The 20,130-nt window shown below is 38.1% G+C and overlaps 1 protein-coding gene across 1 annotated transcript in view; it reads right to left on the bottom strand.

The window, feature by feature from the left end:
* Positions 1-18,067, bottom strand: part of LOC108972551 (synaptosomal-associated protein 25) — a gene marked incomplete at its 5' end in the record, with an annotated part of 184,745 nt that extends 166,678 nt beyond the window's left edge. Inside the window, 1 exon segment of the mRNA XM_018939179.1 lies at positions 18,019-18,067. Within this exon segment, the coding sequence (XP_018794724.1) occupies positions 18,019-18,067 (49 nt within the window).
* Positions 18,068-20,130: the final 2,063 nt, after the last annotated feature.

Raw genomic sequence — 20,130 nt, 5'->3', positions numbered from 1 at the left:
GATATAGGGTTATATATACCAAAGTGATCAGGGTGACGAGTAGAGTTGAAATCCGGATGTCTGTCTGTCCGTCCGCCCGTCTGTCCGTCTGTCCGTACGTCCGTGCAAGCTTTAACTTGAGTAAAAATTGAGATATCATGATGAAACTTGGTACACGTATGTCTTGGCTCCATAAGAAGGTTAAGTTCGAAGATGGGCAAAATCGGCCCACTGCCGCGCCCACAAAATGGCGGAAACCGAAAACCTATAAAGTGTCATAACTAAGCCATAAATAATGCCAGAAGGAAGCTGCATCCAGGCGTTTTTTAAAAATTGAAAATGGGCGTGGCGTCGCCCACTTATGGACCAAAAACCATATCTCAATGAAATTCGGTATATAATATTTTCTTAACACCCTGATGACATGTACCAAATATGGGTGAAATCGGTTCACAACCACGCCTGAAATCTCGATTATCAATTTATCATGCGAGAGTATAAAATGTTCGGTGACACCTGAACTTAGCCCTTCCTTACTTGTTTCTCTTTATTTTCTTTATTCTCCATGTTTGCGACGCTATAACTAATGAAGGACTTAAAAGAAACGACAATCAATCAAACACGTGTCAGCGCGTGAAATGGGCTCTCCAGAAAGGCATAGCATGACCCGATGCGACGAATTAAGCTAGAACTACGCGCTCTCAGCGAAAACTAGCGAAAACACAGCAAGATTTTTGTTGACAACGTAATATGTGAAATCTTTTGTATCAAAAAAGTGAGATATTCTAACGAATCCGTGAGAACAGCATGCTATACCCAAATCTAAGCCCCAAACAGACAACGTTTGGGTCTTGCGAATTATTGATCATCATTGCGAATACGAATCTAATGGAGTGAGAACGTTTGAATTCAGGCATATCATAAGAGTTTGTGGAAGCAACACCCAAAATAAAAAAACGAAGTTTCGGCATGGCTACTGGGTGCCGAAACAACATGTACAATGCGTAAGCCGAGTGCTTTTTTTTACCATTTAWTAGTACATTTAAAGTGCCATTATGATACTCCAGATGCACTTCAATTTGATGAAATTATATTTCAATCGATTGAGCCCATGAATTGAGCAATATTTGGGCAAAATATAAAGCATAAARCAAAGCTATAAGCATGCCCACTATTATACAAGTTAAAAACCTCGGTGAGTGTATCTTTTGGTAGATTTATAGCACGATGCTGCATTGTTTCGTTCGTCGAAAATACATATGTTTTTGTGGTTTTCAAGATGCATAATAAAATAATAAAGGACTTTTTTGATATTCAAATTGAAAAATGTGCGATTAAACCTTAAATAACGCCTTAAATATAATTAGTTTTTTCCCGCTTTTTTTTTAATAATCCAAAATTTTCAAAATATACAGTGTTGGATTAAGTCCCTTCAAAAACAGTGGACTTTTTTTAAATTGTAGTGGCGAGATTAACAAATAAATAATATTTTAATGTTATGTTTTTTTAGTAATATTTCATTTTATATTAAAAAATGCACATATTATTTACAGAAAAATCGTTTGATATCCCTTTAGTAATTTGTGGTGCCATCTTAGCGTTTATGACACGTTTAAATCTTTTTGGATTGGGTTCGTACAACGCGCTTAAATATTTGTCGATTACTGCATTCAATCACACTTCTTCAATTGCTTGCCTCAATATTGGTTTATTAGAAAAACGAAAATCATTGCAAGTAGCATAGAGAATTTCGGTAGTGTCGATTATTTTTGTATATACTACATACCTAGTATTAGTTGTGTAGGGGTTAGGTCAAGTTTTCGCTATAATTTATCTAGAACAATATATCTCAATTTTTACTCATGTTACAGCTTGCACGGGCAGACGGACAGACAGAAAGTCACTCGGATTTCAATTTTCTCGTCATTCTGATCATATATATATGTATATATAACCCTATATCTATCTAAATTAGTCTAAGTTGATACGTACAACCGTTAGGTGGCGAAAACTATTGTACTCTGAAGTAACACGTTCCAAGAGTAGAAAAAGAAATGTAAACACCTTGAGACAAGAATCTAAGACACTAGCAAAATAAAATAAAAAGGATGGTAAAAAACGAAATAAGAAGATAAAAATCCAAAATTAAACTACATGGAACAAAACAATATCTTGAGACGTCATAATAAAAACTAAATTTAAACATACTGGAACAAGAAATTCCTAAGACTCCAGCCTAAGGCCGGTACTAATATTTTAGAAGTAATTAATAAAAACATAATTTGGTCAATCAGGAAAATTTTATTGGAAAAAGGAGTTATAAGGCATAGCAAAAGCCAGTATCAACCGCCTGTTTGTTCATAGCAAAGGTTGAATTTTTAGGATACGTTGTATCCCACAAAGTAATAAATATTGATGATGGATCCCAAAAATATAGAAATTAAATAATTATCCAAATCCCAAGACGCTACGGCAACTTAAAAGATTTTTATGCAATAACCAAACAATTAAAAGGAGAAAATGGAAGAAAATATATGTCAAGGGAAACAGTTATTGACCTTGATCAGGAAGGAATAGCTGTTTGCGAAGCTTTAAACACAGCATTACAAGAACAAATTAAACTTTTTCTACCATATTTTGAACAAACAAGGAAGGGATAATTTCGGGTGCAACCGAAAATTGTATACCCTTGCAACTTGCAAGATTTAAAGCCAAGGAAATACTTTAAGGTATAAAACCAATCATATAGAGTAAAGTCAGCCGGATGTTCGAAAATCCGGATATTGGTTATATAGAGGGTCCGGGTTTTGGCTAAAATTTACCTGTATAAGGCACAATGATATACTGATGTGAATAAAACGCGCTCTCTTATTATACCCTGAACAGGGTATATTAAATTTGTCACGAAGTTTGTAACACCCAGAAGGAAGCGTTGGAGACCCTATAAGGTATATACATATACTATATAAATGATCAGTATATTGAGCTGAGTCGATTTAACCATGTCCGTCTGTCTGTATATATTCGAACTAGTCCCTCAGTTTTTAAGATGTCGTTTTGAAATTTTGTAAACGTCATTTTATCTTCAAGAAGCTGCTCATTTGTCGGAACTGCCAATATCGGACCGCTATTACATATAGCTGCCATACAAACTGAACGATCGGAATCATGTTCTTGTATGGAAAACATTCAAATTTCACAATGTATCTTCACGTAATTTGGTATATTATTTTTTTAGATAATAATGTAATATACGAAGAAATTGTTCAGATCGGTTAAGTATATCATATGACTGCCATAYAAACTGAATGATCGGAATCAAGTGCTGGTATGGAAAACTTTTGCATTTGACGTAGTATCCTCACGAAATTTGGTATAGATTATTTTCTAAAGCAGGTATGTAATCTGCGAAGAAATTTTTCAGATCGGTTAATTATAGCATGTAGCTATCATACAAACTGAACGATAGGAATCAAAGGCTTGCATGGGAAACTCCCTCATTTGACGATATATATTGACGAAATTTGATATGAGTTCATTGTTCATAGAATTATTCATAGAAATAATGTAATATCGGAAGAAATTGTTCAAATCGGCTCAGTATAGCATCATAGATGGTTAAACTTCGACTCGTCAGAAACATTACAGATTTCCACTTGGTTAGCGGCTTTTCTTTTTAGCATACCCTCCTCGTTAAGCTGATTGATGATTCGTCCAACCCTACTTTAATCTCAGCTGCTTTATTAAAGTAATTGTGAACTTGTTTTTAAGGGTAACGCTAAATGACCTGGGTAACGCTAAATGACCTGCGGCCTTCACGGCCGCGCAACTCCTTGGACGACCTCTGGCGTTTTACTTTTTTTTTTTTTTTTTTTTTTTTGTTTGAGAAACTTGTTGTTTGGATTTGGAACCCTGGGCTGGTGGTGGCGGCATTCTCGCACCTGAGTATGTTGAGGTGACACTCATCAGAAATGGCTGATGGGCGAATGTCGCAACCGCCATTAAAATCCTGAAATTCCTCCAGATTAACCTCCAGCATGCGAAGGCGGCCTCCGCCAATCTTTTGCTTCGTCTGGAACAAGACGGAGCTGATGTCGTCCTGATCCAGGAACCGTGGCTGACTGGTTACGGAATCTCTGGACTAAGGACAGAGARCCTATGGCCCCTGACGGCCAAGGATGCAGGTATGAACAGAGCCTGTATCTTGGTAAAGAGTGAATTAACGGTATTTCGTTTACAGCGGAGATTTGTGGCTTATCTCCGCATACATTCCACACGATAAYGTTGTGGAGCCACCTCCCTTACTGCTAAGGAGGACCTTGGCCGAAGCTTCTAAGACTGGTACCGACGTCATCATCGGTTCCGACGTTAACTCGCGACACCTAATCTGGGGTAGCTCGGATACAAATAATAGATATGAGTCGCTTTTTGATTTTATCATTAGCGAGAATCTTCGCCTGTGTAACAGAGGAAACTCTCCTACTTTTGTGACCGCAGGCAGGAGGGAGCTTCTCGAAATCACCCTAACCTCAAAAGGGATTGCCCCGCTGATCTCGAACTGGACGATCACCACTTTTCAGATCACAGGTACATCGGGTTTAGTCTAGTCGGAGGAGGTCCGCCTAGGAAATCTTTCAGAAACCCTAGGAACACGGATTAGGAAGGTTACCATTCCCATTGCTCATTTGACGTGGGTGACTAATTCGTTCAAACCGTTCAAGTCTCCAGGACCAGACGGCATCATGCCAGTGCAGCTGCAATAAGCTGTTAAGGTGTCATGGAGCTGTTAAGCGCCTATCTATGCGAACTGCATTAGATTAGGCTACATCCCGGGGGCCTGGAAACGAGTCAAGGTAACGTTCATCCCGAAGGCTGGCAGGGGCTTCCATGTCACGGTCAAGGATTTCAGGCCTATCAGCCTCTCCTCCTTCCTGCTAAAGACTCTGGCGAGACTGATGGACTGGTATATAAGGAGGCGCTTCCCGAGACACTATCTATCACATTCTTATCGTAAAGGCAGGTCAGTGGACATTGCTTTGCACACTATCGGGTCATGGCTCCAGGAAGCCATTGAAGCCAAGGACTTCGCTGTCGGGACCTTCCTTGATGTCGAGGAAGCTGTCAACAATGTCCTGCCTGAGGCAGTAGTAACTGCTCTTGACGGTCTTGGGGTTGAATCGAACCTCAAACACCTCATTCTCAGTCTTATGTGCGACAGAGTGATCGAAACAGAATGGGGCAGCGCGCGCGAGAAGCGAAGCGTGAGTAGGGGAACATCACAAGGTGAGGTTCTCTCTCTTCTTCTATGGATCCTAATCGTTAACGATTTGCTCAAAAAGCTAGCACGGTCCAGACAAAATATTCTTCTATTCTATTCAGCAGAAAATATTAGATGCCAGTGGCACCGTTGCCGCAAATGGGAGGTATTCGCCTGCAACCGGCGGATACAGTGAAATATTTAGGGCTCATCCTGGATAAGAAGCTTTCATGGAAGCTGAATATCGAGGAGAGAGCAAAGAGGCATCTATTGCTCTATACTGCTGTAGAGGAGCTATTGGAAAAAGATGGGGCCTCTCACCGAAAATGGTCCTCTGGCTCTATGACACCATAGTCAAGCCCATCTTGTCCTATGGTATCTTTCTGTGGTGGAGGGCCTTAGGGAAAACCAYACTTGCCAAGAAACTCGAAAACGTTCAACCGGCTGCGCTAATTAGCGTATGCGGTGCATTAAGATCCACCCCAACCATTGGACTTAATGCAATTTTGAACATAACGCCGGTGTATATTGCCGGTAGGTGCATAGCCGCAAAGACGTTATCAGAGTCAGAGAATCTGGATTCTTAAAGGAACGTTTATCTGGACAACGTTCGGTGTGTTTAACGTAGGTACCTGCTGACGACAGCCTTACCCCACGGTACTCAAAAGTACAATGGATCAATTTAATGCGTTGATCAGCGCCCTGAAAAATACTTTAGTATACTAAAATACTARGTATTTTCAGTACCAATTGGCAGTGTGGAATGGACACACTAACCACCTTGGTAGGGTTCGAGGCTCATCTAATACCTCTGCCGTACTTTGGGTCCGACACCCGGTTGCAATGCAACTCCACATTGAGTGATCGAAGCACTCTTCCCGCATTTGGGTATAAACCACAACCACCACGATACTCCCCAAGGGACCTACCGTATGAGCAGGTTGGAGCGAACTCCAAGGGCTCCTGCTCCTCGTGGTACCAGAATTAAGTCTCCGGTCAGACTTCGTAGCCGAAACTACTACCAGTTAAGCTTCCATACTGCTCTGGACTGGTGACCAGGGGTTACACACTTTCAAACGTCCCTAACAATTCGGCATTCCAGCTAGTGGAGATCACACCGCTCACATCTAGCCTTCCATTTGTATAACTAATCCCCATTTCCCTAAAGCTCCTGATGCCTGAGTACATTGCGCATTCTGCAATGACAGGTACCCAATTCTCATTTCGTGCTCCACACGCACATTCGGGTGTTTCCGATARGTTCCTCCTATGCAAGAARGCATTCAGAGGACCATGCCCCGTGAATAGGAAGCCCGAGCTCAGACAGAATCTGAAGTCGGGGTTTCCTTCCWCAAACCTGAYATCCTGGATGTATTGGTAAGTCACTAGACCGTTCCTATTCCTATTGCTATGCTTCTATTGTTCCAACGATTTTGCCAGTTATTCCTAACTATTTCATCTAGGAGCCTCTTGCTACCTAGATATCCCTCCCTCTGTGCATCATTGTCAGAAATCCAATCATTCTGGAACAGTGTCACACTCAAATCCCTCCTTAATCTGAATGCAACAGCTCTCTGTATGACAATCAGATCAAGCGGGGGAGCTCCTAATAGCACCTGCATTGATTCCGTTGAGACGGTGCGACATACAGGCAAACAAGCAAGCATTATAAAACGCTGTATTGAGAGGAGCTTTTGGCGCCCCAAGACTGTCGTGGCTATTTCCCACCATACAGCGGCGTCGTAAGTGGCACAGGCCACAAACAAACCACGATATATGGTGCGAACAGCACGACGTCCGAGACCCCATTCACTCCTCAAAATGCGTCGTATTTTGCCCACGGTTGTCTGCAATCGCTCCTTCACAATTGCTAAATGGGGAGTGAAACTCATTCTCTCACTCATAGTCAGACCCAGATATTTGACCTGCATCACGTACCTGATGCTGACCYCATTTAGCCGGACGATTGGTGGACGTACCGGTGACAATTTCAGCAGCATTGTCACGGTTTTATCCATCGAAATGTCTACCCCCACACCAACGCCCCAATTGTGGGCAATTTCAAGAAATTGACTACCCGCCCGTTCTATTTCGCTACGTGAACGACCTCCTACTAAAATAAGGAGGTCATCCCCGTATGCAGAACATTCGCAGAGTAGATCCAGCTGTGCAAGCAGGGAGTCAATCATGAGGTTCCATATATATGGACCACAGATGGATTCCTGTGGACAGCCGCGAGTCACTCTGGTCTCAACGCTCCCATTCATTCCAACGATAGAGGCCTTTCTGTCCGAAAAATAACTCCTCCACAGAGTAATTTCTGGACAGTTCAGTTCCTCCAATCGTTGAATAACCCGATCCCAGATCARATAGTCGAATGCTCCCTTGAAGTCAACAAATATACCAAGAACAATTTGCTGACATTCTCCCTAACAGCATTCTGGACATACATCCAGGCGTCCTCTACGTTGCGTCCTCTTCTGAAACCGTATTGTCTGTCTGATCAAATACCGTTTATCTGGACATTCGGATATCCTCACAAACTTTGACTGCATACCGGATCATCTGGATCATGGAGTCGCCATATCGAACTCTGGCGGCTCCTTCTCTGCCCATATACCGACAAGGGAGATATGGGTGGGAAGAAGCCGTTGGAGGAGAGGGGCAGCAAGCTTCTTCACGTATGGGTCAAACCTTGGGGGGAAGGTTGGTGGAGGAGTCTACTGCTGATAGCTGTCCATCAAGTCCTGTTTCAGGCTTCCTGCAGTATATTCCAGGCTGAAGTCGCAGCCATCAAGGTAGCAGCAGATTTGTTGCTACGGAGTGCATTCACCTTCAGAGAAGTAACCATTCACTCAGATAGCAGAGCGGCTATACTAGCCCTGAACTCATTCACAGTGCGTTCAGGGTTGGTCGAAGAATGTCTTTCGTCGCTATCTCTAGCAGCTAGAGTTTATGTGATTAGATTGGTATATTGGTGGATTGACGGGCCACTGTCCTAYTGGCGTACATGCGGTAAGAATGGGTATCTTATCGGATGCCGACTGTAGAAGTTGCTTATAAGAAGATGCGGTAGAAACAAGCCATCACTTCCTGCTTGACTGTCCCGCGTTTGGGAGATCAAGACTTAGGGGCGCATACCTTCGGACATCCCACTGAACTGGCGAGTGTTGAAATTAAGGGCCTGTGTAATTTTATTTTGGCTACAAAGCGCTTCGCCAATCTGTAAGTCTGAATATAGGAGTTCTTTTTCAATGGTRTAACAAAGGACTACTTAGTCTACGTGGGATCTTTAATCTGCCATCTAACCTAACCTAACCTAATACTGACTTATTCATAATAACGAGTGCTGTGTATGGAACGTGAACTGATTGTGGCAGAGCAACAACCGTACATACATGTAAGTATAAATCGATTTCTTCAAGGATTACGGCAAGAGCTCCAGCAAAGAATCAAGAGAAGAATAAAAAGACTATACAAATATAATATATGTATATATTGTTAAGCAATAATAGAAATGTTATATTTATAGGCAGGAATAAATTTATAAAAAATAAATTCAACTATAGTATGGAAAATCTTGTGCACTGATTTATGTATAGACAGTATTGGAAATTTCCTTATTAAAAAGAAAGGATACGAGAGACTTTACACTTGTAGAAGTTGTGGAGGTATCCACCAAACACAGAATTCTAAAAAAATTCAAAATAGAGGGACTAATTAGTAATTTTTCAAATATATATTAGAGGACGGGAACGAATCAATTATCACGAGAATAATTGCAGCAACTAATTGTGCCCTCAAATGGGAGCTAGAGGATTTGCGAAGACAATTAGAGGGGTTAACAAAATCGGCTACGGTCACCGATTACCAAGCAGAGGTGATTGATCAACAGATCAGTTGCGAGGAGTCGCTTGAGGTGATCAAGTCACTACCAGCATTTTCTGGTAAACTAAATAAATTCGTTAGGGAAGGGAGGGAGTCTGCAGGTAATATGATGAGCCTATATGTGAGAGATACTTTGCAGCACTAGCAATATTACGGAATAAAATAACACATGAAGCAAATGACCCATTGTCTAATCATTTGCGTATGCTGATAAACGGCCTGCTCATATAATCGAACAGGAAATGAGCATATTGCGGCAGGTAGTAATACCATTATTGAGTATTACAATAAAGTTAATGAAAAATGACTAATAATAAATAAGACGAATATGACACATGGATCGGGCAGTGCCAAAAATAGGCGTGACGTTTTGCGAATTTTTATAACAGAGTTAAACGAAAATTTATCCCATATTTTATTATCATTGTCACCAAATGACTTGCCAAATGCGTTGGCAAAGGCTCAGGAATTGGAGTCAAACACCATCCGAGCTAATTCCGCATTACAGTTTGGAAGAGCTCAGAGTTCTTCGGCTTCTAATAATAATTGCCAGTATGACAGTTTTAATAATAACTATCGTTTCGCACAAAATCAAGCACCAAAGGCCTACAACAACAGGCCGACTCAATACATTCAGTCAAGCGCCAATAAGTTTTGAACAAGGAATTACACCAGAAAATAAGCCACATATCAGCATACAACGGAATATGCGGCCGCCTAACAAAGCACAATGCGTTAAGGAGTTAGGTGGGTTTGAAAATTTCCAAAAATCGATTTATTTTGTTTGCTTTATTAAATTCTACAATGCCTCCAGAATAGAGTCCTAAATTTTAAAGTTGATCTGAGTAATAATTTCGGAGATACAGCTTGAGGACTTTTGCACTCAAGGCTAGATGCGCTAAGTGCCCTGTCTTTAAACGCGTTTTTCTCGAAACTGTGTTTTTGAAGTCGGTGGACACGATTTATCGAAAAGTTATCGACCGATTTAGTTCGTATTGTGTAGACGTTTTTGAAATAATATTATCTAGTTGTTGAACGAAGGATTTTTTCTTATTTCATTACAACTTATTTTTCTAACCAAAAATGCCGAAAATTTTACCAAAAATGAGATTTTTTGTTCAAAGTCCGAGAAAAGAAGGACAATTTTAATATTTTTTTATTTCCTAAGTTCAAAACCGAGATTTAGATATGTACTTACAGAATATGCTTAGTTTTTTAATTTGATATGAACCAATAATAAGTTATGCTGTCCACGGCGAAGAGCACTTTTTTGAGAGACACCCAGGGAAATGAGGTCTCAACGGCTTAATTTTCAACATTTTTATATCGAAATTTCAGGAGATATTGCTCGAATATATACCTTTGATATAACATATTAAATTAAAAAAATTGTAAAAATACCTGTTTTTGTACCTCTGAAATCCACCTAACACTTAATTATCAAAGAGGACCATTTTTTAGGTCCAAATTAACTCTACTATACATTTTCCTGTATCACAGAGTAGGGGGAAAATTTTTTAAAATACTGGTCGATACGGGAGCAACGAGCCGCTAAATAAAATCAGGCATTTACAAAAATAAAAACGAGTTGGATATTTACAAAAGAGTAAAAACAATCAATGGTTTTTCAATAATACGATATAATCATTTAATTAAATTGTTTGGAAAACAACAAATTTTTTATGAGATTAAAAATTTGGAGGCTTGTTAATTATAATATTATTGTTAATAATAAATTTCAAGAATGAGAAATTAATAATAAATGGTGATATAGAGGTGGAGAAAATATAATTACTATGGGAGCAGAGACTTCTGAAGCGCCATCCGAAGTTCATACCGGCAAAATAAAACAAAAAAATAATGGTAAAAAACCAAATACAGATATAAAAATACAAAATTTAAACTATTGGGAAAAGAAAATCCCGGTCGGAGATAATACCGACAATGAAAAAAATAATTTCAGTGTTACCGATGAAAATTAATTCGAAGAATTAAAGTGTATTCAGGCAATAAGACAAGCTTCCTATTTCACCCTGGAGAAATAATTTATGAAAAAGTAATAGGAGAGAAAAATAAATTACAATCTAGATATAAAACATAGCAAGTTAAGGAAAATTTAGAGAATAAAATAATAATTAATAAGAGAAATAGAATACTGCACAAGGATAATATAAGTCCTAAACGAATACTTATTGACTTTTTTAGAAAATGATGACAATAATAATTTTAATTTTGCTAACAATAGCAAAAGCAGATATTGTGGACTTTACGAGAGAAAATTACGCATAAAGGGTAATTTCCAACTCTCAAGAAATGTAACAACTTCGTATAAAAAACGCTTAAAATGGTCAACAAAATCTCCTGCGGTAAATTTTATTGTGCTGGTATGCAGGTCTAAATAAATCTAGTACTAATTTTTAATAAATTATTTCAATAAATTAGGAATATAGCAAMGCTGGTTTTGCGAACAAACATGAAATCAACAATTGTTTCTTGAAGGAAATTCAAAGTAATCATTAAATTAATTCTAAATTAGTTAAAATCATTATTATGAATTATAGTTCATTTTGAAATGATGTATAAAAATTATCAATCATCAACCACATTCCTTAAATCACAATGAAAATGTTTATTTACTTACACACATAATTATATTTTCTTTTTTATTTTCTCTTGCTTTTCTAATATGCTTCAATCACAATGCGTAACCTGCTGTCAAATTTATTTGACTACAGCTCAAGAAATATGGAATTTTTTTCACTTTCGCACATGTTCAAACTTTCTTGGCACACTTCTACTCGCCGCAATTTCTGGACGTCAGTAAGCACTTTTGATATCATCTTCGCGCACTCCTTTCGTATGTTCAAGTACTCTGTCACAATGTCATGAACCACAAATTTTGATAAATTGAAAATCTGGGCAATTAAACGAATACTTATCTGAGTTCAAAACTTTGCGCACACGAATCACATTATCGGTGTCTGTCGAAGTCGCAGGTCTCCCATCACGGTTTTCATCAGCGACCTCCCACACGTGTTTTGTCGATCGTAACGTCGCGAGGTAGGCAGTCTGTTTTCTCCTCGCTGCGACACGGCACTCTTCGTCGTACCAGCTMTTCTTTAGCATTTTCCGAAAACCAAAGATTTCGGTTGCAACTGTACTCTCAGAGAATAGGGGTACGCTTGCAGCTTCTCAACGTCGAAACTTCTTTGGGTTTTTTGACGTGCGTTTTTTGCTGCACTGAGGCTGGTTTGAATTTTGGCTGTAACAAGGTAATGATCCGAGTCGATGTTAAGATCTCGGAGCTGAACTGAACTGAATGACAGTGCTCGGCGACAGAGTCTCTCTCCCACCACGAATCCCACACCGAATGTGCGCTCCTTTATATTGCCACCTTAGTCACATGCACCTACTCGTCTCAGTCCTTGTCCCGTCCATCGGCAACGGCACCTGTTATGAGCAAAATACRCTCTTTTATTTTCTTTGAAATAGCTCACATATTGGCCGATGGATCCGGTACAAAGTCACCCAGAAGTTCGAAAATCTGTATATTAGGTATAACGGCTCTGGGAAGTATTGACCTGATTCAAGCCATTTTTAACACACAGACATACCATTGTTAGAGGAATATGTATTTCAATATCTCACATATTGACGAATATTTTCGATCAAAAGTCAACCATAGGWACTGGAATCCAAATATTCGGTACTTAGGGGCTCGAACAATTTTTACTGGATTTGAGATCATAGATGGCATATACTAAAGGCATTATTCGTGCAAACTTTAATCCTATTTTATTAATTGTTTCTTGATTTGCGTACTGGAAAGCGAAATAATCAAGTGGAATATAAAATTGTGTTATATGGGAAATAGGCGTGGTTACTATACGATTTCACCCATTTGTGCAACGTGTCATAGAAATATAAGAAAACATAACACATACCACAATTTGTCCATATCGGTCAGTCGGGTTCCGAGATATAGGGTTTCAACAAAAAGTATGCGATCGTTAAATTCGTACCCCGGGATATATTATGCCCGTCATACCATCTCAGCGGCATGTTTTGTGTTTCTGTCGCATTTAGTCATTGGTTTAATTTTGGACAGTACCGTTATATGGGGACTGAACGGGGTTTTCTTCCGATTTCGTCCACTTTCACACCATAGGAAATGTTGGTTTAGGAGATATGTACATTAAACGTACCCGCCACGCTTACATTTTGTAAATTTTTCCACAGGTGCCTATTACTACTGCGATCCCTGTGCTAAATAAGAGTTGCATATCTTAATTACGTGCTTAGTTAGTTTTATAGGTTTTCGGTTAATTGCGATTTTTGGGCGTGTCATTAGTCCGATTACGCCTATCTACGAACTCGAACTTTCTTTTGTACTAAGAAACCTGCGTACCAAGTATCGTCAAGATATCTAATGCCTTATTCACGTTACAGCTTGCACGGACGGACGGATAGACGGGGAGTCAACCGGATTTCAACTTTTCTCGTCACCCTGATCATATATATATACTATATACTAACTAGTAGTTTCTTTTGTACTGAGAAACGTTGTGACAATTAATGGAAATATGGATTACGTATATGACATAAATATTTTTAAATAAAATTTTAGAAGATTGAGCATTGAATAAGATTATCAGTACTAACAAGATAATGATCCGAAATATTAGGCTCATAAAGTTATTAAGACGCCTGTTCAAAGTCAGGATCTCAACCCGATTAAGCACTTGTGAAGCAATTTGGAGAAACGCTTGAGAGAGCGTCACTTTACACACAAAAATCAAATGGAGAAGGGCTTGAGGAGGAATGGCTTAAAACCATTAGTGAGGTAACGAAAAACTTGGAGAAATCGATGCCAAGACGGTTGCGGGAAGTTATTCGTCGCGGAGGAATAACAGCAAAATATTAATTTTTGCGTTCTCATTGAATATTTGTCAAATATCGAATAATTATTTTTCTCGCTTCTGATTTATATTGTTTTTGTAGATACAATAATTTCCAGAACAGAAGCTGAAAGCATATTTGTACCAAATCATTCAAAAGTTATTTGTTTTTGATRACAATATTGCTTTTATGCACCAATATTCGCAGAAGTCGCTATGTGTCGAATACTTTTTTTGGCTGTTTTATAAGTGGTTTGGTGCGAAATAAACACGTGCTACATAATTGACAGTTGATGTGCAAAAGGGAAGATTTATTGATATATCAAAACTACGTACAACATTTATGGTATTGACTCCTTTCCTAAAGAGTCGTATGTAGTATGATGAAAACTGGCTTTAGACGATCGATGGAAACTTTAACTTTATTCTCTTTTATTTCCACTTTGAAATACTTAGTTGAGCGAATCCAAACTTTGTAGGGTCGTATTTAAGGTGCTGATAATGATGGTCTGACTGAATCATCGCGGATGAAGACGGGATCGATATGCTAAGCTGTACTAAAATTTCGCAGTTCTAGCATGATACGGCGTAGCTCCGCTGGAATTTCTGTTTCGTTCTGGTTGCTGGGTCGTTCGATGAAAAGCTCTGAAGGTAATCGTAATTATGTTCCAAATGCCAATACAGAAGGATTAGAAGCGATGCCGGCTTTATATGTTAAGCGCAGTACAAATAGTATGTTCGAATCGGCTACTGGGAGTTATTCCGCATTGGAGTAAGCTTTTCTGTATCGAATGACTTTACGTTCTTGGCACTGTATGCAGCATTTTACAAAAGATCTACTATCCCTAGTAGTGCGCGTACCGGAGGTGCGATAAATTGTGTGCAACCCGAAAAAAGTTTGTCGAAATTTTGGTGTTACAAAGAGACGAATTTAGTCTGTTCAAATATCGCAAAAAACTTTATTTGGAGGTTATATAAAGATTTTAATTTTAGTGAGTGTCGAATGCTGCCATTTAGGTGTGCTAGAAAATCTTCGCCGTTATATTGGTCTATGGCCGTAGTCAATATTGGMCCTTGTAAGTGATTGAATTCGCGATAATAGAACAACGGTTACTGTATCGCATTTCAGCTTATGAAAACTTTCTTGAGAAAAATCCTAATAGTTGAAGTTTGTCACCTRCCATTTGATTTAAAACTGCTCCAGCTGAAAAATCGGATGAATCTACTCACAAAGGAAGTTCTACATCAGGTATTTGATTAGTGAACATAACACAGTTGGGGTTTCGCAGTCTCAAAATGGCAGCCTAGGTGAATTTTTTATTGTTCAGCACCGCTTAGCAATGGGCAATGAATGCCCTAAAAATTTGAGTTGAAATACTCAGATTTACTATTTGGCAACATTGATCGTTAAATTGTAGTCTCCAAAATGGTTAAATACTGCACGAAAACGTAGTTTGTGTTCATCAATAAATTTTGATGTAGTGCAAACATCATCTAAATACGCAAATGTGAATCAAAGCCTCGAAGTACTTCGTTAATATAACACTGGAATGTCTGCGTAACATTTCTTAATCCGAACATAATGCGGATGAATTCAAAAGGGCCAAACGGCGTCGTAATAGCGGTTTTACAGATGTCATCAGGTTAATAGGCACCAGTGAAACGCTTTCTGCAAATACAAAAAATGAAAAACTTTGATTCTGCTTGTTGATGATTTTTCTTTAGCCTTTTGAATTTTTTTACATCAAGTCGAAAGTATGGTATTATGTAAATGGCCGCCGCCACAGTTGATTGTTATTTGAGCCATTTTTATGGCATTTTCCATCACTTTAGCCAGAACTTCCGGTGATAGGTCCTCATATTCTTTACGGATATTGTCTTTAAGAGCTGTAAGAGGCTGAGGCTTGTTCACATAAACCCGCGACTTCAAAAAATTCAAGGCCAGTGCAAATCACCAAAACGGGAGAAAAACGGTGCCCGGGAAATGTATCCTTCAGCATATCGGTTGTGGCACGTGCAGTGTGTGCCGTTGCACCGTCCTGTTGGAACCAGATGTTTTCCAAACCCAATTGATCAAATTGCGGCAAAAAGAACTCGTGGGTCATTGCTCTGTAGCGTTCACTACTCACAGTAACCGTTTGGCCCGCGACGTCTTCGAAGAAAAAAGGTCTGATGATTCCTCCAGTGGGTTACACGTGGATTTCCTGTGCCCCAGAAGCGTAAATTTTGCTTATTTACGTACCAGCTAAGATGAAAATGGGCCTCATAACTCATGATTATTTTTGATGAAAAATCATCTTCATTTTGGTGGTGATTAAGGATGGCTTAAGCAACTAACAACTGATGCATCCTCTGGGCTTCGTACGGAAACATCTTCAAATTGTGTACAAAAATTCGTTGTAAAAACCGTCGACTGATACCCATTTGTGGGGCACGTCGTCTGGTCGACGTCGCAATGTTTCACCAGTAGGCGTCGGACGGCCAGGAAATCTGCGACGAAATTCACGTTGTGTGAAAGTCACCGACCCATTATTTGTCAATTTCTGAAGCAGTGTAGCGTACTATTGTTTATTTACGTGTATTTCGTTTACTATACAAATATTAAAACAGAACTGGCATTGCAATGTCAATTTGCAAAACTTATAGCATCTTCTGATAAAATTGTTACTTTTGCGCTACCCTTTATAATATCATTACGTTTGCTAGGATTATTGAATAAGGAATGGTGTCGGGTAGCCATCAGGAATCATGTTAGCATTTAAACTCCTATATCCGTCACATGGTGTCCAAGATCCGTCATCTTTGCGAACTAGATGCAAAGGGCTTGCCTATTTGAAGGACGGAACCGCACTTGATCAGGAATTCTAATTCTGCACGGACAGCTGCGAAGTTTTTCAGTGATAAGTGTCTTKGTCGTATGCAAACTAATGGACCATTATTGGAAATATGATGAACTTTTGACGTGTTCGTGCGTATGCCAAGTCCTGTCGGACATGTAACCTTAGAGAACTCCTTTAACATTTTCGAAAAATCTTGTGTTAAAATTATAGTTTATATGTTCGTAGATGTTTATGTCGTATCAAACCATGATGACTTAATAATCCAAGAATACCCTGCGAGACATCGGCGATTATGAACTTCCAAAGAAACTCCCGGCTTATGTTTACATAAATTTAATTTAAATACGAAATGACTTCACCGTATGTTGTACGGAAGATCCATTTGCGGCAAACAATGACAGCGATTATCCACGTGCTGTGGCTAATTTCGTCGATTTTGCTATAACGTATATGTACGCCCCTGTGTCTCTCGGCGAAATTTTCGATGGTTCTACAACGAATGTAGCTAAATTTGTCCACTGCTGGTGCATCTATCAATTCCTATGTGAAATTTGGCTCAGTCGGAGCAAACATATAACTTCGCCGGGAGTGGAATCCGTGTTGGAGTAGTTTGCTGTTTAACCTGTTCCACGTCGCTATTAGTATTCGCCGCTCGTATTGATCATGTTCGTAAATGTTAAATGTATTAAAAAATTACCTTTTTCGCCTGAGTTCACCAACGTGGTTTTGTACAGAGTAGGCATGTGATATCTGCTTGGCAGTTGATGTGCAATAGAGAAAAATTATTGATATATCAAAGCTACATACAATAGAAGAAAGCAAAATAAATGAATGTATTGGGAAATAAAAATTAATAACATTTATGGTGTTGCCACATATATATAATCTCACTCGAATAGTTTTAGATGATACGTACATCGCTCTGTAACAACATGTTAGAATATACAACATGTATAGAATATAAAGAGATGTAAAAAAAAGTTGAGAAAATGTCACAAGTTCACTAGAAATTGCGTAACTGTTTTGGTGCACCCTTAAGATAGGAAATAATGACACTTAAACCGTCATAACGGGATTGAAATAACTTTAGTGTTTTATGTTATCTCTGTATATGTTATTTACATGTTTAGGTTTTGAATAACATATTTTAACTTACCTCCCTGGTCGTCCAAGGCCACTAATGTACGAATTCCAGCTTCTTTGCTCTATTTAAAAGAAATTAATAATTTTTAAATTCCCAAAATATACCATTTAAGTTGACTTAATTCTATGGGAGAGACTTTAAACGCGAAGACAATTGTGACTATTATTGTAAGAATTATACATAATAAGTACAAATGAATTATAAAATTTACTTTATGTACCTATAAGTAGATTGCGTTTTATAATTCGAAATTAGAGAATAAAAACCAATATTAATAATCGAAAATCGATTTATTGTTTTCTAAAATATTCTTAATTAAGATCTATACTTTACGCGAGATTACTGTTTAAAAAGGTGTTTTATGATCAAATTCAAATTTATTTCACTTCTTCTTATAATATATGTATTTACAGTGAGTAATGTATATAAGTTAAGAGTACAGGCGATTTTGCCTTTTCTACTTAAAAATTATTTGAGAATGAGTTATGATATGTTGCTATTAATAATATAGTTTTTGTAGGGAAAAAAATTACAAAAATCTCTTAAAGAATATTGTCTTAACATACTTATTTCTACTTTATAACTAAGAATATATTTTACAACAGTTAATTGATTAATTCATTAATATGAGAGTACGTGGAATGCTCACAGCGATCGTTAAACCTTCTATTTAGTCGGGACAATCTATCTGCGACTAATTCAACATTAGCTCTGTCGTGTAATTCCGAGGTAGAAAAATGCCATGGTAGGTTGAAAATTATTTTTAATATTTTATTTAGGGCCACTTGAAGTTTGTAGATGTGGGAGTTCGCGATATCGGCCCATACTGGTGCCCCATAAAAAACAACTGCCTGGAAAATAGACCTGAATAGATACATTTTGTTGGTTATACTAAGTTCTGACCTTCTGTTTAGAAATGGGTATAACGACCGAATTAGTATGTTAGTTTTTTTTAATGATGTAAAGCACGTGGTCTTTAAACGTCAGTCAAGGGTCTAGTGTCAGTCCTAAATATCTAACAGTCTTTTCCCAGTTGACATCGAAAGAGTTAAGTGAAATATATATGACTTGTTGGGAGAAAGATGCTTTTACGCTTCCTAGTGAAAAAAATTGCTTGAGTCTTGTCAGTATAGACCAGAATTTTCCATTTGTTAAAATAAGAGACAATGATATTAAAGTTCTCTTGGAGTGAATTTGTGATATCAGCTGCGACGAAGCCTGAGCTGAGTATTGCGGTGTCGTCCGCGAAAATGGAAGCTGTGCTCTTACTTAGAGGTGGAAAATCCGAAGTAAAAATGTTACACAATAATGGAGACAGACACGAACCTTGGAGACAACCAGCATTGATGTAAATTTGCGAGACTGCGCTTCGCTCAGGTGGACTGTAAATGATCGGTTGGCCAAAAAACTTTGTATACTTTTAATATAAACGAAGGGAAATTTTAAGAGCATCATTTTGTACATCACATTGATATCTAGTAGAATCATACCAGTGGATTTAGAGTTTTTAAAATTTGTTTTTATGATTCTTTTTATTCTAAGCAATGGGTGTAAGGTATTATGTTCATGTCGGAAACCAAATGGCACTGGCGGGAGCACTTCATTGTCTYCCATAAAGGTCGACAGTCTTTTATAACTTTTTCAAAAATTTTACAGGTTTGTTTTGCTTTAATATTGGCATAACCTTTGAAAGCTTCCATTGGGACCGAAAGTAGCATAAATGAGGATATTTGTTTATAATTTATTTTATTTATTTATTTATTTATTTATTTAGTTAAGTCTATGAACATTAATTCTCACAGACTAATGGAAAATTAATATGCTAAATAGAATTCTAAAATAATTCAATTAAAAGTACATAAGTAATTAACTTAAACTAAAAAAACAGAATTTACGGTATTTACGAAGGATACCCAAGAGTGAGAAAAATCAAGAAGAACTTTTTCGGAAATCGAGTTAAACTCTCGCATAGCACGCTTGAGAGGAGCATATTCAGCAAAGTTAGTACTTTCCTTTATATAATAAAATGGGTAAATAGATCTGAGACAACGTTGGGGAGTATTGAAGTTAATTTTCCCTAATAAATAGGGACAGTCAATACCTCTATTAATAACATTAAAAATA

The sequence above is a fragment of the Bactrocera latifrons genome, unplaced genomic scaffold (assembly GCF_001853355.1).
Source record: "Bactrocera latifrons isolate USDA-ARS-PBARC rearing strain unplaced genomic scaffold, ASM185335v1 scaffold_407, whole genome shotgun sequence".
Classification (NCBI taxonomy): Eukaryota; Metazoa; Arthropoda; class Insecta; order Diptera; family Tephritidae; genus Bactrocera; species Bactrocera latifrons.
This window is presented reverse-complemented; position numbering and strand designations above follow the sequence as displayed.